A 13,293-nucleotide genomic window follows, 5' to 3' on the forward strand; every position below is an offset into this window, starting at 1 on the left:
TACTTTTTTCAAGACATTTTCAGGAATTTCCCTGTTACAGTATAGTAATTTTTAGTGCTCCCATAGTTGCACCTACTAGCTATGTCATTGCTCTAAAATCAGTCATTCAACAAGCCAACAAGAGTAAGCCAGTTGCAATCCTTCAATGACAGCATTTGCTACGAAGCCCATATACATGGTAAATTATTCTTATACCCTAAAAGTCATAATAAAAGTGTGAATGTGCCTATCTTTTGACAAAAAATATTAAATTAAGAATATAAGAATAACTTGCCAGCCTACATAAGTGGCTGTCAAGAGGCTGATCAAATTGTCCTTCATTAGGATAATATATAGGACAACTCTTCGTCTGTCAACATTTTTGTCCTGCTCGTAAGAGCTTACAATCTATGAGAAAACGAGGGTGACACAATAAGTACAAGTGCTTGCTCTGTACAATAGTCCAGCCACCATTTAAATATATAGGGTAGTATACATAAAGCTGTATGAGTGATCACCAACCAGTACCTATATATGTACAAATATGAAGTGCATTAGGGTATATCAGGAGTGTGGGGGATGCAGTGTGATGAAGGTGGTCCAGTTCTGAAGGGAAATTTAGAAGCAGGGTAAATGCAGAAGATAAGAGAGCCTTTATAAAAATGTATTTTTAGGGCATGCTTACAACTGTGGGCATTTGGATTTAACATGATTGTCTGGGATAGTGCATTCCAGAGAACTAGAGTGGTTGGGTAAAATCCTGGATGACAGAAGTTGGAAGTTCTGAGTAAAGAGGAGCGAAGTATAAGCTTGTTAGCAGAATGAAGACTACAGGTGGAGTGGTAGACAGATAAGAGATATAGGAAGATGCAGAACTGTGGAGAGCTTTATAGATGAGAGGGATAAGTTTTTAAATTGTAATCTATAGTGGATGGGCAACCACAGTGCAGTGACTGGCACGGGCTGTGGAGGCATCGGTGTAATGGCTGGATAAAAAAATGAGCCTGGATGCTTCAGAATAGATTGGAGAGGGATGAGTTTAGTGAGGGGAAGACCGATCAGCAGGGAGTTGGGGTAATCAGGACAAGAATGGATCAGTGCATTATTATGATTCCTGGATCAGGATATTATCAGTTCTAGCAGAAGAAGCATGTAGCCTCAAAAGTGCTTTTTTTTTAATAGTGGCACGATCATACTGTAAACTAATAGGAATACACATATAACGTTGCAAAAATACAATTGTTTAATAGTATATGTTATACTTGTCTTTTATAGCACAACAGAACCACTGATCATATACCAGTGTAGGATGACATTGGGAAATATCTGCAACCGAGGAACTTACAACAGGAAAAAAAGAGATGCTTCACCAGAGTCAACTCAGGTAGGATGAGTCTATAGAAATATCAGAAAATCACTGAAACTGTCCTTCTAAAACTTCACTTTTTAATAATATATAAATTAAAACAAGAGGCAGATATTAGATGGAGAATGTCCAATAGGTATTGCCGCAGTATTAGGGCTTAAAGATAAGAGATAATCAAAAGCCAGGTGGCCCCACTAAGTGAAGGGAAAATATCTGGAATTCCACCACGTTCAGATAAATGGGAGGAACTACCAGACCCAAAATAGAGGACTATCCAATATCTCTCAATTGGATAGTTCAACCCTAATAAAGTTCAATAAAGCCCCAGACTAAAGATAACGAAAACAGGTAATGAACCATTCAATAAACTCTACTAAGGAGAAATTTGTAGAAAACCAGGAAGCCACTGTGATAACACTTCCACCCACTTAGATGGCCTACCAGAGCCCCCAGAACTTAGAACTAGGTCAGAAAATCTAACATCTGATAATAAATGGATCAAGCTAACTGTTATGTGTAGCAGTCTTAATTAAAAGATCACTAAGCAAAGTTCTGACTGTTCCTGCTCTCAGATGAAAATGACTGTCCTTTCTGGCAGATGATTGGAACCTGAGGTCAAATAGCGTAAATACTGAACTACTCAATATGGCGTAGTTCAAAAAAGGAGGAGGACCTTTTCAGTGATTTTCAGTTGTTATTCAAGGTTTTTCACTGCCTTTTCTGTGATTTGCTATATAAATATCAGTAATTAGAGTTGTCCAGCTCAGAAAACTCAGTTTTATGTACCCTATTATGGTTCACAAATACAGGAATATTCAGCAATATGCTGTCAAAATTTATATGTCTAAATGCGGATTTTGATGTAGAATTGTCAGCAAAATTAAGCCATTTTCAAATCTGCATCAAAGTACGCATGTTAAACATAGTAGTTTGATGCAGATTTTTCTGCACAACAGAATATTCCACAGCTTCTTTTGGAATATTCAGATACAAGTGAAGACGCCTTTAGAGAATTTTGAGCCAATGCAGTGCCCTGCTCTGGATCCTCAGCTCCTGTCAAGAGCAAAAGCACATACAAAGAGTGTCTCCCTTACTGGAGGTCCTGTCCTGTATTACACAGACGACCCGCTGATTTGTGCTTGCAGTGTAATGTTTGATTTCACCCATGGTGGGTGGTGGTGCAGGTAAGGTGAGCACTTCTTCCTGGAATTCCCCACACATCACAGCTGATTGTTGGGGGACACTTTCTGATCAGCTTGTTGTCAGGGAGTCCTTCTAGCAATTGGGGACTGTCCAAAGCAGAGAACTTATTTAAGTAAAAAAAAAAAGACTAAAAAGGTGTTGTCCAATGGGGCAGCACCACTATTGCTTCACATCTCATTAAGAATCTGTTCTAGGAAATGTTTCCAGAACCGTTTCTGTGGAAAACTCCAATCCAATGTTGCACATAAAAACAACATCTGAATTGTGATATGCTAAAGCTACTGTTGAAGTCAGTAAAGAAAAAATGCGTAAGGTTCAAAACTACTCTGTGGGTGGATGGGTGGTTTGGGCATGTTAAAAATCTATCAATCCGATCTAATCCAATCTACCATATAATCTAATCTATCATATAATATGTGATCTAATCTAATTTGTTATCTAATTCAATCTATCACATAATCTAATCTATCATATAATCTCGCATCTTGATAATCCTCCACGTGTGACACATATATATGGCCGGATTCACGCAGAAGTCTTCTATTTTTATTTATATTTGCATTCTTCACAAAATAGGGCAGATGTATTTTCGTTGTTGAATTTTTAAAAAAGTTAATTCTAATTTTTTAAAAATAAAATTAACCAATCTATTTTTCAACTTTATTTGAACTTTTTTTTTTTTATTGCATAAGTTGAAAAATTTGTGCTGAGTGATTTCATAATATATATTTTAGAAGGGTCAGAGCTGTTACAGAAATAGTAAGATTCAGTCTGCCTGCAGCTCTCGCTAGAGGGAGTCTAGCTGCTTGCACACTGCTTATACATTAAATGCAATAATAGAAGAGCATGCAGTTGGCTCTTAGGCTTTCTCTAATGGTGGCTGCAAAACTCTGGGTCTGTACAGGATATTTAAAGCTTTGTATTAGAAAAAAGTTGCTCCAACTCTACTATAAAGACATATTCTAAATTAAAGGAGTGTCACGATGCCTGAACCATTGTTAGAACAGGCTCCATTGTCACAAACCACTATGTTTTACTCCTAAACATTGCAGTATTTCAGAGAAAACATTAAGTGCAAGCCAGTAATGGAACAACAGTCATCTGGGTGGCCCCTCACCTGGCTCAATTGACAGGTCTATTCCTATTTTCTTATAGGGAGGGACCGATCAATCAAGCTGAGCTGGGCAGGGATAAGATGTCTGAGAACATCCCAAATGACTCATCTCCCAGCACATTTGTAAATTATATGGGATTATATGGAAGTTCATGAGCCTGTCTTGGTATGAACTTCACTGGAGTGAAATGTACCCAATTCTAAGAGACACATGCATTTTAATAAATTAGGTACATCTTAAGGCCCATTTACACGCAAAGATAATCTTTCAAACAACTAAAATATTGAAAGATTTTGCGATCTATTTGTAAAAAAGTGTTAAGGGCCATTAAAGGCCATTAAGACTTTATCATCTTCATTTACATGGGCTTTAGAAGGGCTTCCAGGAGCTGATTGCAGAGCCCAGTATGTGATTAATCACACGCCCAGCTGTGCAAACAGTTGCATTGTTCTCTTCCTGGCTGCTGGCAGATTACAATGTTATCTGATGGCTCCCATTAAGATAAAAGCATGTGGTCTATTAAAAGATAATTTATCTCTCACTAGTTAAAGGATGGATTTTAAGTTCAACTTAAAATTATTGTTCAAGCGAAAACTGCACGATGCCCACGTTTACATGTAACGATTATCATTCATTTTCGGTCATTTGAATGAATTTTGAGCAATAATCTTTACGTGTAAATGGGCCTTTATACACTTTGCTGCTGTTGTAAAATCTGGTGGTCTTTTACCTATAATTCCACAGCAGAAAATACACAGTACAGTGGTACCTCAGGTTGCGAGTGCCTCAGCTTGCGAGCTTCTTGATTTGTGAGCAGGCTCTTTCCCAAATTTTTGCTTTGATTTAAGAGCAAAAACTCAGGTTACGAGCCTGCTCGCAAGTCAAGAAGCTCGCAAGCTGGCTTGGGAGGAGGGGTGGTAATACTCACCTACCGCCAGGGTTCTGGTCCTCGCGATGATCTGCTGCATTGCTGCAGGCTGTCGCGTCCTCCTCCACACCGACAGAGCATTTCTTTCTGGAAGCGGGGCTTGAATGCCCTGCCTCCAGCAAGCTAATGCTCTGATTGGTTAATCCAGTGCCACGTCAGCCAATGAAAGTCGGCGCTGGGTTAACCAATCACAGTCATTCAATGATGTCACTTTCCAAATAGTTTTTGCTTCCTAAATGATATTTCCATAGTCACATAAATAAAATCAATCTTCTATTTCTAGGAAAATCGGTATAAGTCCTTTGATTAATTGACTAATATTATGTGAACGTGTTGGTATTGTAATAGTAGCAATCACTGTCTCTAGAATGTTTCATGTATAGCTATATACTCCGATACAATACATAGCCGTTATTGCTTGTTATTCGTCAAGGTTGTAATTTGCTTGTTCTGTAGCCGTATTACAGCGAGTGTCGCAGCCAAGTTCTATTTTACAGCTATATCTACACTGAAATCTTTTAATAAACACATATATTTGCTTCCTGAAAAACTTGCCATTTATTAAAAGCCAGGATTGTTTAATGACTATCCATTAAACCTACAATCTAGCCTGAAAGTAGATTGTTTTTTTTTGTTATTGGAGGGAGCGGATATATTCAAGGTGAGATCTAGATATATTCTGTTAGCTTGAATGGCATTATTGGAGCCAAGTGAGAAGATTAAGCCACATAAAAGCAATATATCCTTGAAGACTTTACCAATAAAGCTGTTTTATGGACTTGGCTGAGAACTGAGGAACGAAAAAGTTTACTTTGGAAATAGTGATTTATTTGGTTTCAATGAGATGCGTTCCTTAAGATGTTTGCATATGGAGAACACTACTGAATGAAACTGATGTTATTGATTTTGTGCAGTTTCTCTTTAGTACATTACTACTGATTAGAGATGAGCGAGTATACTCGCTAAAGGCAATTGCTCGAGCGAGCATTGCCTTTAGCGAGTACCTGCTCGCTCGAGACTGCAGGTTCGGGTGGCGGCGCGGGGGAGCGGTGAGTAGCGGCAGTCAGCAGGAGGGAGCCGGGGGGAGAGAGGGAGAGAGAGATCTCCCCTCCATTCCGCCCCGCTCTTCCCCACAGCTCCCTGCCCGCCGCTGGCACCCGAACCTTTGGTCTCGAGCGGGCAGGTACTCGCTAAAGGCAATGCTCGCTCGAGCAATTGCCTTTAGCAAGTATACTCGCTCATCTCTACTACTGATATAATATGAAAATTTCTACATGGAGTGAGTGTAATCAAATTATGGTACTTTGGATTGGATCAAGTTCGTCTTTACTTCACAGGACATGTTATAGATGGAAGATTTTATGCATTCTTTATAGAATACAAAATTGACTCAATTATTTTATGGTGTCCATTTAGGGTCTCCAGCATGATTGGATTCTCCCTGTAGCCCGACTGTTTGACAGTGAATACCATTTTCGTGTAGCCACACCGGTGAGTTCATATTAAATCATATAGCCTGTTCTGTAATAACCTGTTTCCATGTTGCTGATTTCACTTATGGTGCCATGTTACTTATGTGGCATTGCAAAAAAAAGGGTGAAAATCAGTAGCATAGTGCAACTTACAAGAATATGAATACAGCAGAATAGAAGAAACCATCTTTGAAAGCCACAACTTTGGGAATCAAATTGTGCTTCTAGAAAAGGGTTTTGAAGGTACCACATTTGAAAATGCAGAACCTTTAGTCAGTTATAACAGAGCAACATAATATGTAAGGCTGAAAAAAAGACATCCATCCATCCAGTTTCACCCATTACCCCCAATGTTGATCCAGAGGAAGGCAAAAAAATACCAATGAGGTAGAAGCCACTTTTCCCCATTTACCCCCTTTAGTGGCAGGTTTATTATTACCATGTCAGCGCAGCAAGCCACGGAGATTTTCCTGAGGTAATTCGAAGTGGCAAACGTGTACAGAGGCACATTTCAGCACTAGAGCTGTCCACAGAAATCTTCCAGGGTTTAACTGCATGGTTAGTGCAGCAAGCCCTGGAGATTTTCCGGGTGTGCCACCAAAGGGGTTAATGGCAAAAAATCCTTCCTGGTTTCAATCTGGCAATCGGAATAATCCCTGAATCCCTTTTAAAATTATTAATAATTATAACATGCAATATTGTATCGTTTAATATAGCTTTTTATTCCGTAAAAAGCGATATTGTAGAGTTTTGTATCTTCACTTCTACTATTGATTTATGAAAAGTTATTTATCGACTGTGTAACTCTATGAATGTGTGAGGAAAGCCCATGATTTGGAACTCTGTATCAGAAAAATGGACTTTTATCAAAATAAATTATTGCCTTGGATGGTTTGACAAAACATGAGAGCAAGTGAACCGGCTGCAGGTTGCTAGATAGCTTACAGCTTGTGACCGCAACTTCAAAAAAACGAGATCTGTTATCCTTCAAAATAATTCTGAATGAATGAGCATACGATTTTTGCCCTATTTAGAAAAAACTATATGGTGTTCAAAAGGTTCATGCAAAACACCTTATGACATTGTGATGAGTGGAATCAGTAAGCAGCAACACTACGCAGTCATAATGTACATTAACGGTCCCTAACTATACTAGTAATTTCAATGTCATATTTGTCACATTCAAAGATCATTTCAAAATCTATCTTTGGCCAAACTGAATGCTTTCCAGTTTCCCTGAATCCTCATATGCAGTAATTGTATAAAGTCTTTCTGTTCATAGCTCAGCCATTTTCTATTCTGACCCCTAATTCAGAAGCAAGAAGTGTTTGCCATATTGAACATCTGGAAGGAAGGGGCTGCTTGACTTCATTTGCTAGACCTTACTACCTCCCCTCTTTCCTTCTCTCTGCCAGTCACAGTACAAGTTGCTTCTGAGAATCACAAACCACAACCAATGATTTGCTAAATGGTTACATCACATGTGTGAAATGTCCTGGAGGGGTTATATAAAGGTTCTTTTTTCACAGTGTCTGCAAACATGAATGGATCATACTGTAGGCTGTTGAGCAGCTCAGATTTGGTTAAAGGGGTTTTCCCACTAAAAATATTTATCATCTATCCACAGCAGAGGTGACAAATGTATTATCATGGCGGGTCCAAACGCTTGAACCCTCAGGGAGCACGAGAATGGCTGTCCCCAAGTTCCCCTAGTGAATGGAGTAGTGGTACACATATGCAACCACCATTCCATACACAGTCTATGGAGATAGACAAGTGCCATGCTTGGCTATCCGAGTCAGTCCCATTGGAGTGAATGGAGTGGTGGTCATGCATCCACAATACCACTCCATTCACAATGGCAGTGGTCCCTGACCAGTGTTTCATGGCCCCTTGCTGTATGTCTCACCATGGGAGTCTGGAGTTATGATCATATGTACTGGTAACTTACATTATTGCAGCTATGTCCAAACCACCTAACAGTGTTAATTCAGATGACATAATTCTAGTTTGAAAGTTCACATAGCAAATATTTGCAATTTCATAGTTTCGTGTTTATCCACATTTAGGATAGCATTACACTGCAACTTTGGTCATGACATATGTCGCGCAGCCAAAGATTGCACTATGGCCCCGCTACATCACATTCTAATGTGGTCCTAATTGATGCTACCCAACAGTTGCAAGAAATCCATCAGATTTCAACTTTTTTTTATGATTGTTGGGTTGTGACAATTTGCAAGTCACAATATGACAGCATTTATGTACTTCAAGATACAATCTAGCAGAGCTATAGTGTGATCTTTAGGCCTATTATGTGTTCGCAGCCAAAGTTTACATGTAGCCCTAGACTGTAAGTTTCTCTACTCCATTTTTGAATGTGGCTCCTGAGTGTCACGGATAGGGAGGGGAAAGATGATCGTCTGATTGCTTTAGCAAAATTGTGAGTGTGGAGTTGCCAGATAACAGGTGGATTTGTAACCAGCTTTCCTGGGGTCCTGCCACGTGCAGACCGAAAGTACAAATCGCCCCCTGATCCGGTCTAACGCACTCCAGCACTTCAATGCCACTCATACACATGCTGCCATGACCAACTTTTAAAGGTAAGCTGTAACCCAGACTATGAATTATGAACACAATCTCTTCGGAGTTATGGTTTGTTTTAAAATGGACAAGGCTCGACTAATAAATTGCAAAGTTTATTCTAAAAAAAAAGACTAGCCGTGCAGAGAAAAAATAAATACAAAAAATATATATACATACATATATACACACACACAGGATATACAAAAAGGTTGTTACACGGGAGTATAATGGTATATAGGCATACATAACAAGTCAGTATTATAAAATAAAACGAGGAGAAAAGTAAATAAAAGATACCAGATTTGGGATATCCGGCCTAAGGTTCTGATTCCTGCAGAGTGACTGAAGCAAATGGGAACAGCTTTAACGTGAGGCGTATCTCTGAAGTCTAAAACTAAGGGTCTCTCTAAGACCCTTATTTTTAAAGTTTCCCCAGAACACACCTCCCCAGCTCCCTTTAAGGTCATTCAGAGAAGGGTGGGGTAAATGCGTATGGACCTATGGAAAAACCATAAGTCCCAATTTTCACCATATATTCCCGATCGGAGGATTTTCTGTTAAGATATGTCATATTTCTGGTCATGATTTAATTTAGTCAGTGATATCAAACATGACACACAAATAATAATCAGGTACGCAGATATGCCATTTGGAGGTGGTCTGGGCCACACATTCCAATGAGTGTAGATGCGTCTTGTTAAGCTGGTCCACCTGATTCTGAACATATAATTCATATCAAGCTAAGACCTGCACACAACCAATGACCCTTATTAAAAGATTTTTCCCTAATCTGAATTTCAGCTCCAGATTGTCAGCGAGAAGCCAGCTCCTATGTGACTGGTTTTCCTAAAGGTCAATTTACACACACAGATGATCACTCAAAATTCGTCAGAAACTGACAGTTTTGAGCGATCCTTTTGCATTAGGTACTAATGGGCTAATCAGCCCAATAGTAGCTAGCTAGCTTCATTTACATGTATTTAGAGAACAGTGGGTGGTATGTTTTCTAAATACATCACTTTTGCTTTCCCATGGGCTGTTGGCTGCATACAATGCTATTAGCGCTGCCCGTGGAGAACACAGCATGCCGTCCCTCTTATCAGGGACTGCAGATTTTATGCTGAGCTGAACTCGGCAATGGACAAAGAGTACACGGTAAGTGCACAATGGGCACACATTTACATGTAACGGCCATTACTCAAAAGCCATTATTTGGACAAATTTTGAACGATAATTGTAGTGTGTAAATCAGCCGTAAGACTTCATTTAACAAGCACATGGTCACACAATCTGGTTGACTCATACTAATTCTACACCAACAGATACAGGTGGGAGAAGGAAAAAAGGGGGGTTATTTTCTCACATTACAGCTCTTGTCCAGGGAAAGGTGAGTCTATGGCCTTTCTAAAGGCAAATATCACAGGCAGGAGTGAGTAAACGGGTGGAATGGCATCTGAAGAATTCCACAATCAATCTTACTACACACAAAATGGATGACACTATAGCCAGGCCTGAACAGGCTACTATAAAATGGAAGCTGAGATAGGCCTAAGGCCTGAGACACACAAAATGGCTGATGGCCTACCAGTCTCTATATCACACTGAGCATCACTCAATGCTGAATATAGCTCACAAAAAACCTCAAGGTTGGGGACCTCTACATTACGGCAGTTCCAGGGGTTGGACTATCAGCAATCATACATTTATTACCTATTCTGTTGGTAAGTGATAAATGTTTTTAGTAGGAAAACCCCTTTTCAGAAAAAAACAGGTTTAGTTATAATTCTTTAGAAAAATTGTCAGTATTGTTGACTAATCAGCGTGTGTAGGATTACTTGTTTTTTGTCTAGTGAATGATCTAGATTTTGCAAAACCTAATTGGTTAAAAATGGCAGAGAATTACGTCACGTACAAGCGGTTTGTAGTCTTTTAGTTTCAAATCTTGAAGTGCAATGTGTTGCATCATGACAGCTTTGAATATTAATGTCTATTTATTAAGCTGATCATTTCTTCATTCTCTTTCTAGGACCTCGCAAACTGCTCCACGGATCCACATTTTGCTGGAATCCTATACACAGACTATTTCTTTTATTTTTATAGAGAATGTAATTAGACCACATATTACTATTTCTCATAATTGCTGTACGGACTGTATATAACATGTATCTGTTGTTCACCGTGTTTGTCACCACCGCACTATGTTTGGATTCTAGTGATGCCCTGCTAACTTTTCATGTTACATTATTTTAAATGAGTACTTAGGAAGCCTGAACTGTCCAAGTGTAAATAAGAGAAGTACCACTGGCCCTCTAAGTGCGGTCTAGAGTAATTCAGCGATCAAACAAACTGCTATTAAAAATGTACAATAATTATGTCCACAAGATTATGGCACCTCAGTATATATATATCACCTTAAGGGCTTAGTCACATGGGCGCATCAGCACCCGTACACAGGCGCCGATGCACCCGTGTGACTGAGCCCTTACTGCAGGAAGAAGACGGCCTTACTTCAAGACGGACGACTCCCCACAGCGCTGAAGATAGAACATATGACCGGCAATGAAGCCAGTCACATGTTCTTTCTCCCAGCGCTGCAGAGAGACATCCGTCCTGAAGTGCGGCCATCTTCTGCCTGCAGTAACACGGGCGCCGATGCGCCCGTGTGACTAAGCCCTTACTAGGAGCAGGTTTGTGTTGCCTGTTCACTGCAATGTGGTTGATACTGTTCACTGTACTTCCAAATAACTGATCCCCCTCATGCAGTTTCTGTACTGTATTCTTAACATTTCTTTTATGTACCATAAAATCATTGTTAAATATGTAAGTAAATTGCTCCTGAACTGTGCAAAGAGATTCAGCTAGAATATAAGATGAAAAAAATCAATTAATTACACATTCCGTTCATTCAGCTCATTCTCAGTTGTGTAGTTTAGTCTTTAAATTATTCACTAGTATTTTTGCTCTTTTTCCTTACATTGAATTTAATGGCATACAATCATGCCACTGTTTGTGACTAAACAATGCAACCACCCGAAGATACAGGGGGGTTTCTAGTATACTTTTCATCACTACAACAAAACACCTTTTTTAAATGGTTATGTACTGTATGGCATTAGATATTTGTGAAAGTAACAGTAAGGAAAATGTTTCTTTTTCCAAAATGCATTGGTGTCTTTGGGCCAGTGTGGCCTCCGGACCAACGAGGGGTGAGTGTGTGTTAGCTGCTACTGGCTGGAGCACTCCACGCTGCTCGGTCCCGGTATCCACATCAAACTTGAAATGTTTCCTTCTTTTCCTTTTATAGATATTGTGGATATTTGTGAAGGTTTTGTCATAATTGATATAAAGTATGTACAAATGTATCATTGCCTAAAGTAAAATTCTATGCATTTTCTCCACATAAATGAGCAAATAAAGTGACCATGATTTATAATCTTAGACATCATGTCATATAAATATTGTCGTCTACACGTCACAGGCAGACTGCAGCCTGTAAAACTCATATTCACAGTGGGTCATACCAGCATTATGGTTGCCTATAAAATACAGTCTTACAATTACAAATGGAACTTTGAAGATATAGAGTATTAAAAAGTGGGTAAAGGGGGAGATGGATATCACACAACTGAAAGAAGCAGTGCAAAACTGAAACACATGGAGGGAGTTCGCCTTTAGGGTCACCGATGGTAGTGAACGACTAAACGGCTAACAACAACAAAAAGAAAGAACAGATGGACCAGTGCAAGGTTCTAGTCTTAAAAAATTGGGGCACAAGTCCCCAAACACGACACTTGACTGTAAACTGCCAGGTAGTTGGAGAAAAGAAAAAAAATATTAGCAGAACCTGGTGGAACATTCCCCCAAAAAATCCTTAGGGCAGAGCTCTTACCCACTGGGTTAAATAGCAGTATGACAGAATGTTCTCTCTGATCTGTGCGGCAGGCTCACAGAATGTGGACAGGCACATTGGAACAGAGTGTCCTCTGCAGAGCCTTATGTTTTGACCACTGGAAAGCAGTGGTGTACTGCAGGATAGGATCATCAGGAGAAGCAGACAGGAGAGCACACCAAAGGCTCCAGGGGCTGCAGTAACAGTCACAGAGTTCAGTTCTCCTGTAGCAGACATCACAGCGAAGGACCAAGATGGCGGACGCAAACCCGGTACCCAGCGGCAAACCACAAATGAGTCCACGGTGCACTAGTGGGTCTGCCCAGCAGAGCTCAGGACCTTACCATCTAAGAGACAAAGAAAAAATTCTCAATTATAAAAGATCCTGCGCTCATAGGCGAGTCCTCACTAAACTACTCTTAAGGCCTCATGTCCACGGGGAAAATCAGATCCGCTGCAGATTCTCCATGGAGAATCTGCAGCGGGTCCCTCCTGCCCCGCGGACATGAGCGCCGAAAATAGCAATTTAAAAGTATTTACCTATCCGGCGCGGGCGGGGAATGTCAGCTGTTCCTCACGGCCGGATCTTCATTTTCGGCCGGCGGATGAATTCCTGACGCCGGCGGCACGGGCATGCGCCGGGCACATCCGCCGAGCCGAAGCAAGGAAGATGCGGCCGTGAGGAACAGCTGACATTCCGCGCCCGCGCCGGATAGGTAAATACTTTAAATTCCTATTTTAGGTCTCCCGCGGAT

General features: G+C 40.2%; 1 protein-coding gene across 1 annotated transcript in view; it reads left to right on the top strand.

Moving 5' to 3' along the window:
• MYRFL (myelin regulatory factor like) overlaps positions 1-11,030 on the top strand; it is a 104,053-nt gene extending 93,023 nt beyond the window's left edge. The window contains exons 23-25 of the mRNA XM_066589303.1: positions 1,255-1,363; positions 6,008-6,082; positions 10,676-11,030. Of these exons, the coding sequence (XP_066445400.1) occupies positions 1,255-1,363; positions 6,008-6,082; positions 10,676-10,762 (271 nt within the window). The 3' untranslated portion in view covers positions 10,763-11,030. The remainder of the gene's footprint in view (positions 1-1,254; positions 1,364-6,007; positions 6,083-10,675) is intronic.
• The last annotated feature ends 2,263 nt before the right edge of the window (positions 11,031-13,293 follow it).

Source organism: Eleutherodactylus coqui, chromosome 2 (genome assembly GCF_035609145.1).
Source record: "Eleutherodactylus coqui strain aEleCoq1 chromosome 2, aEleCoq1.hap1, whole genome shotgun sequence".
Classification (NCBI taxonomy): domain Eukaryota; kingdom Metazoa; phylum Chordata; class Amphibia; order Anura; family Eleutherodactylidae; genus Eleutherodactylus; species Eleutherodactylus coqui.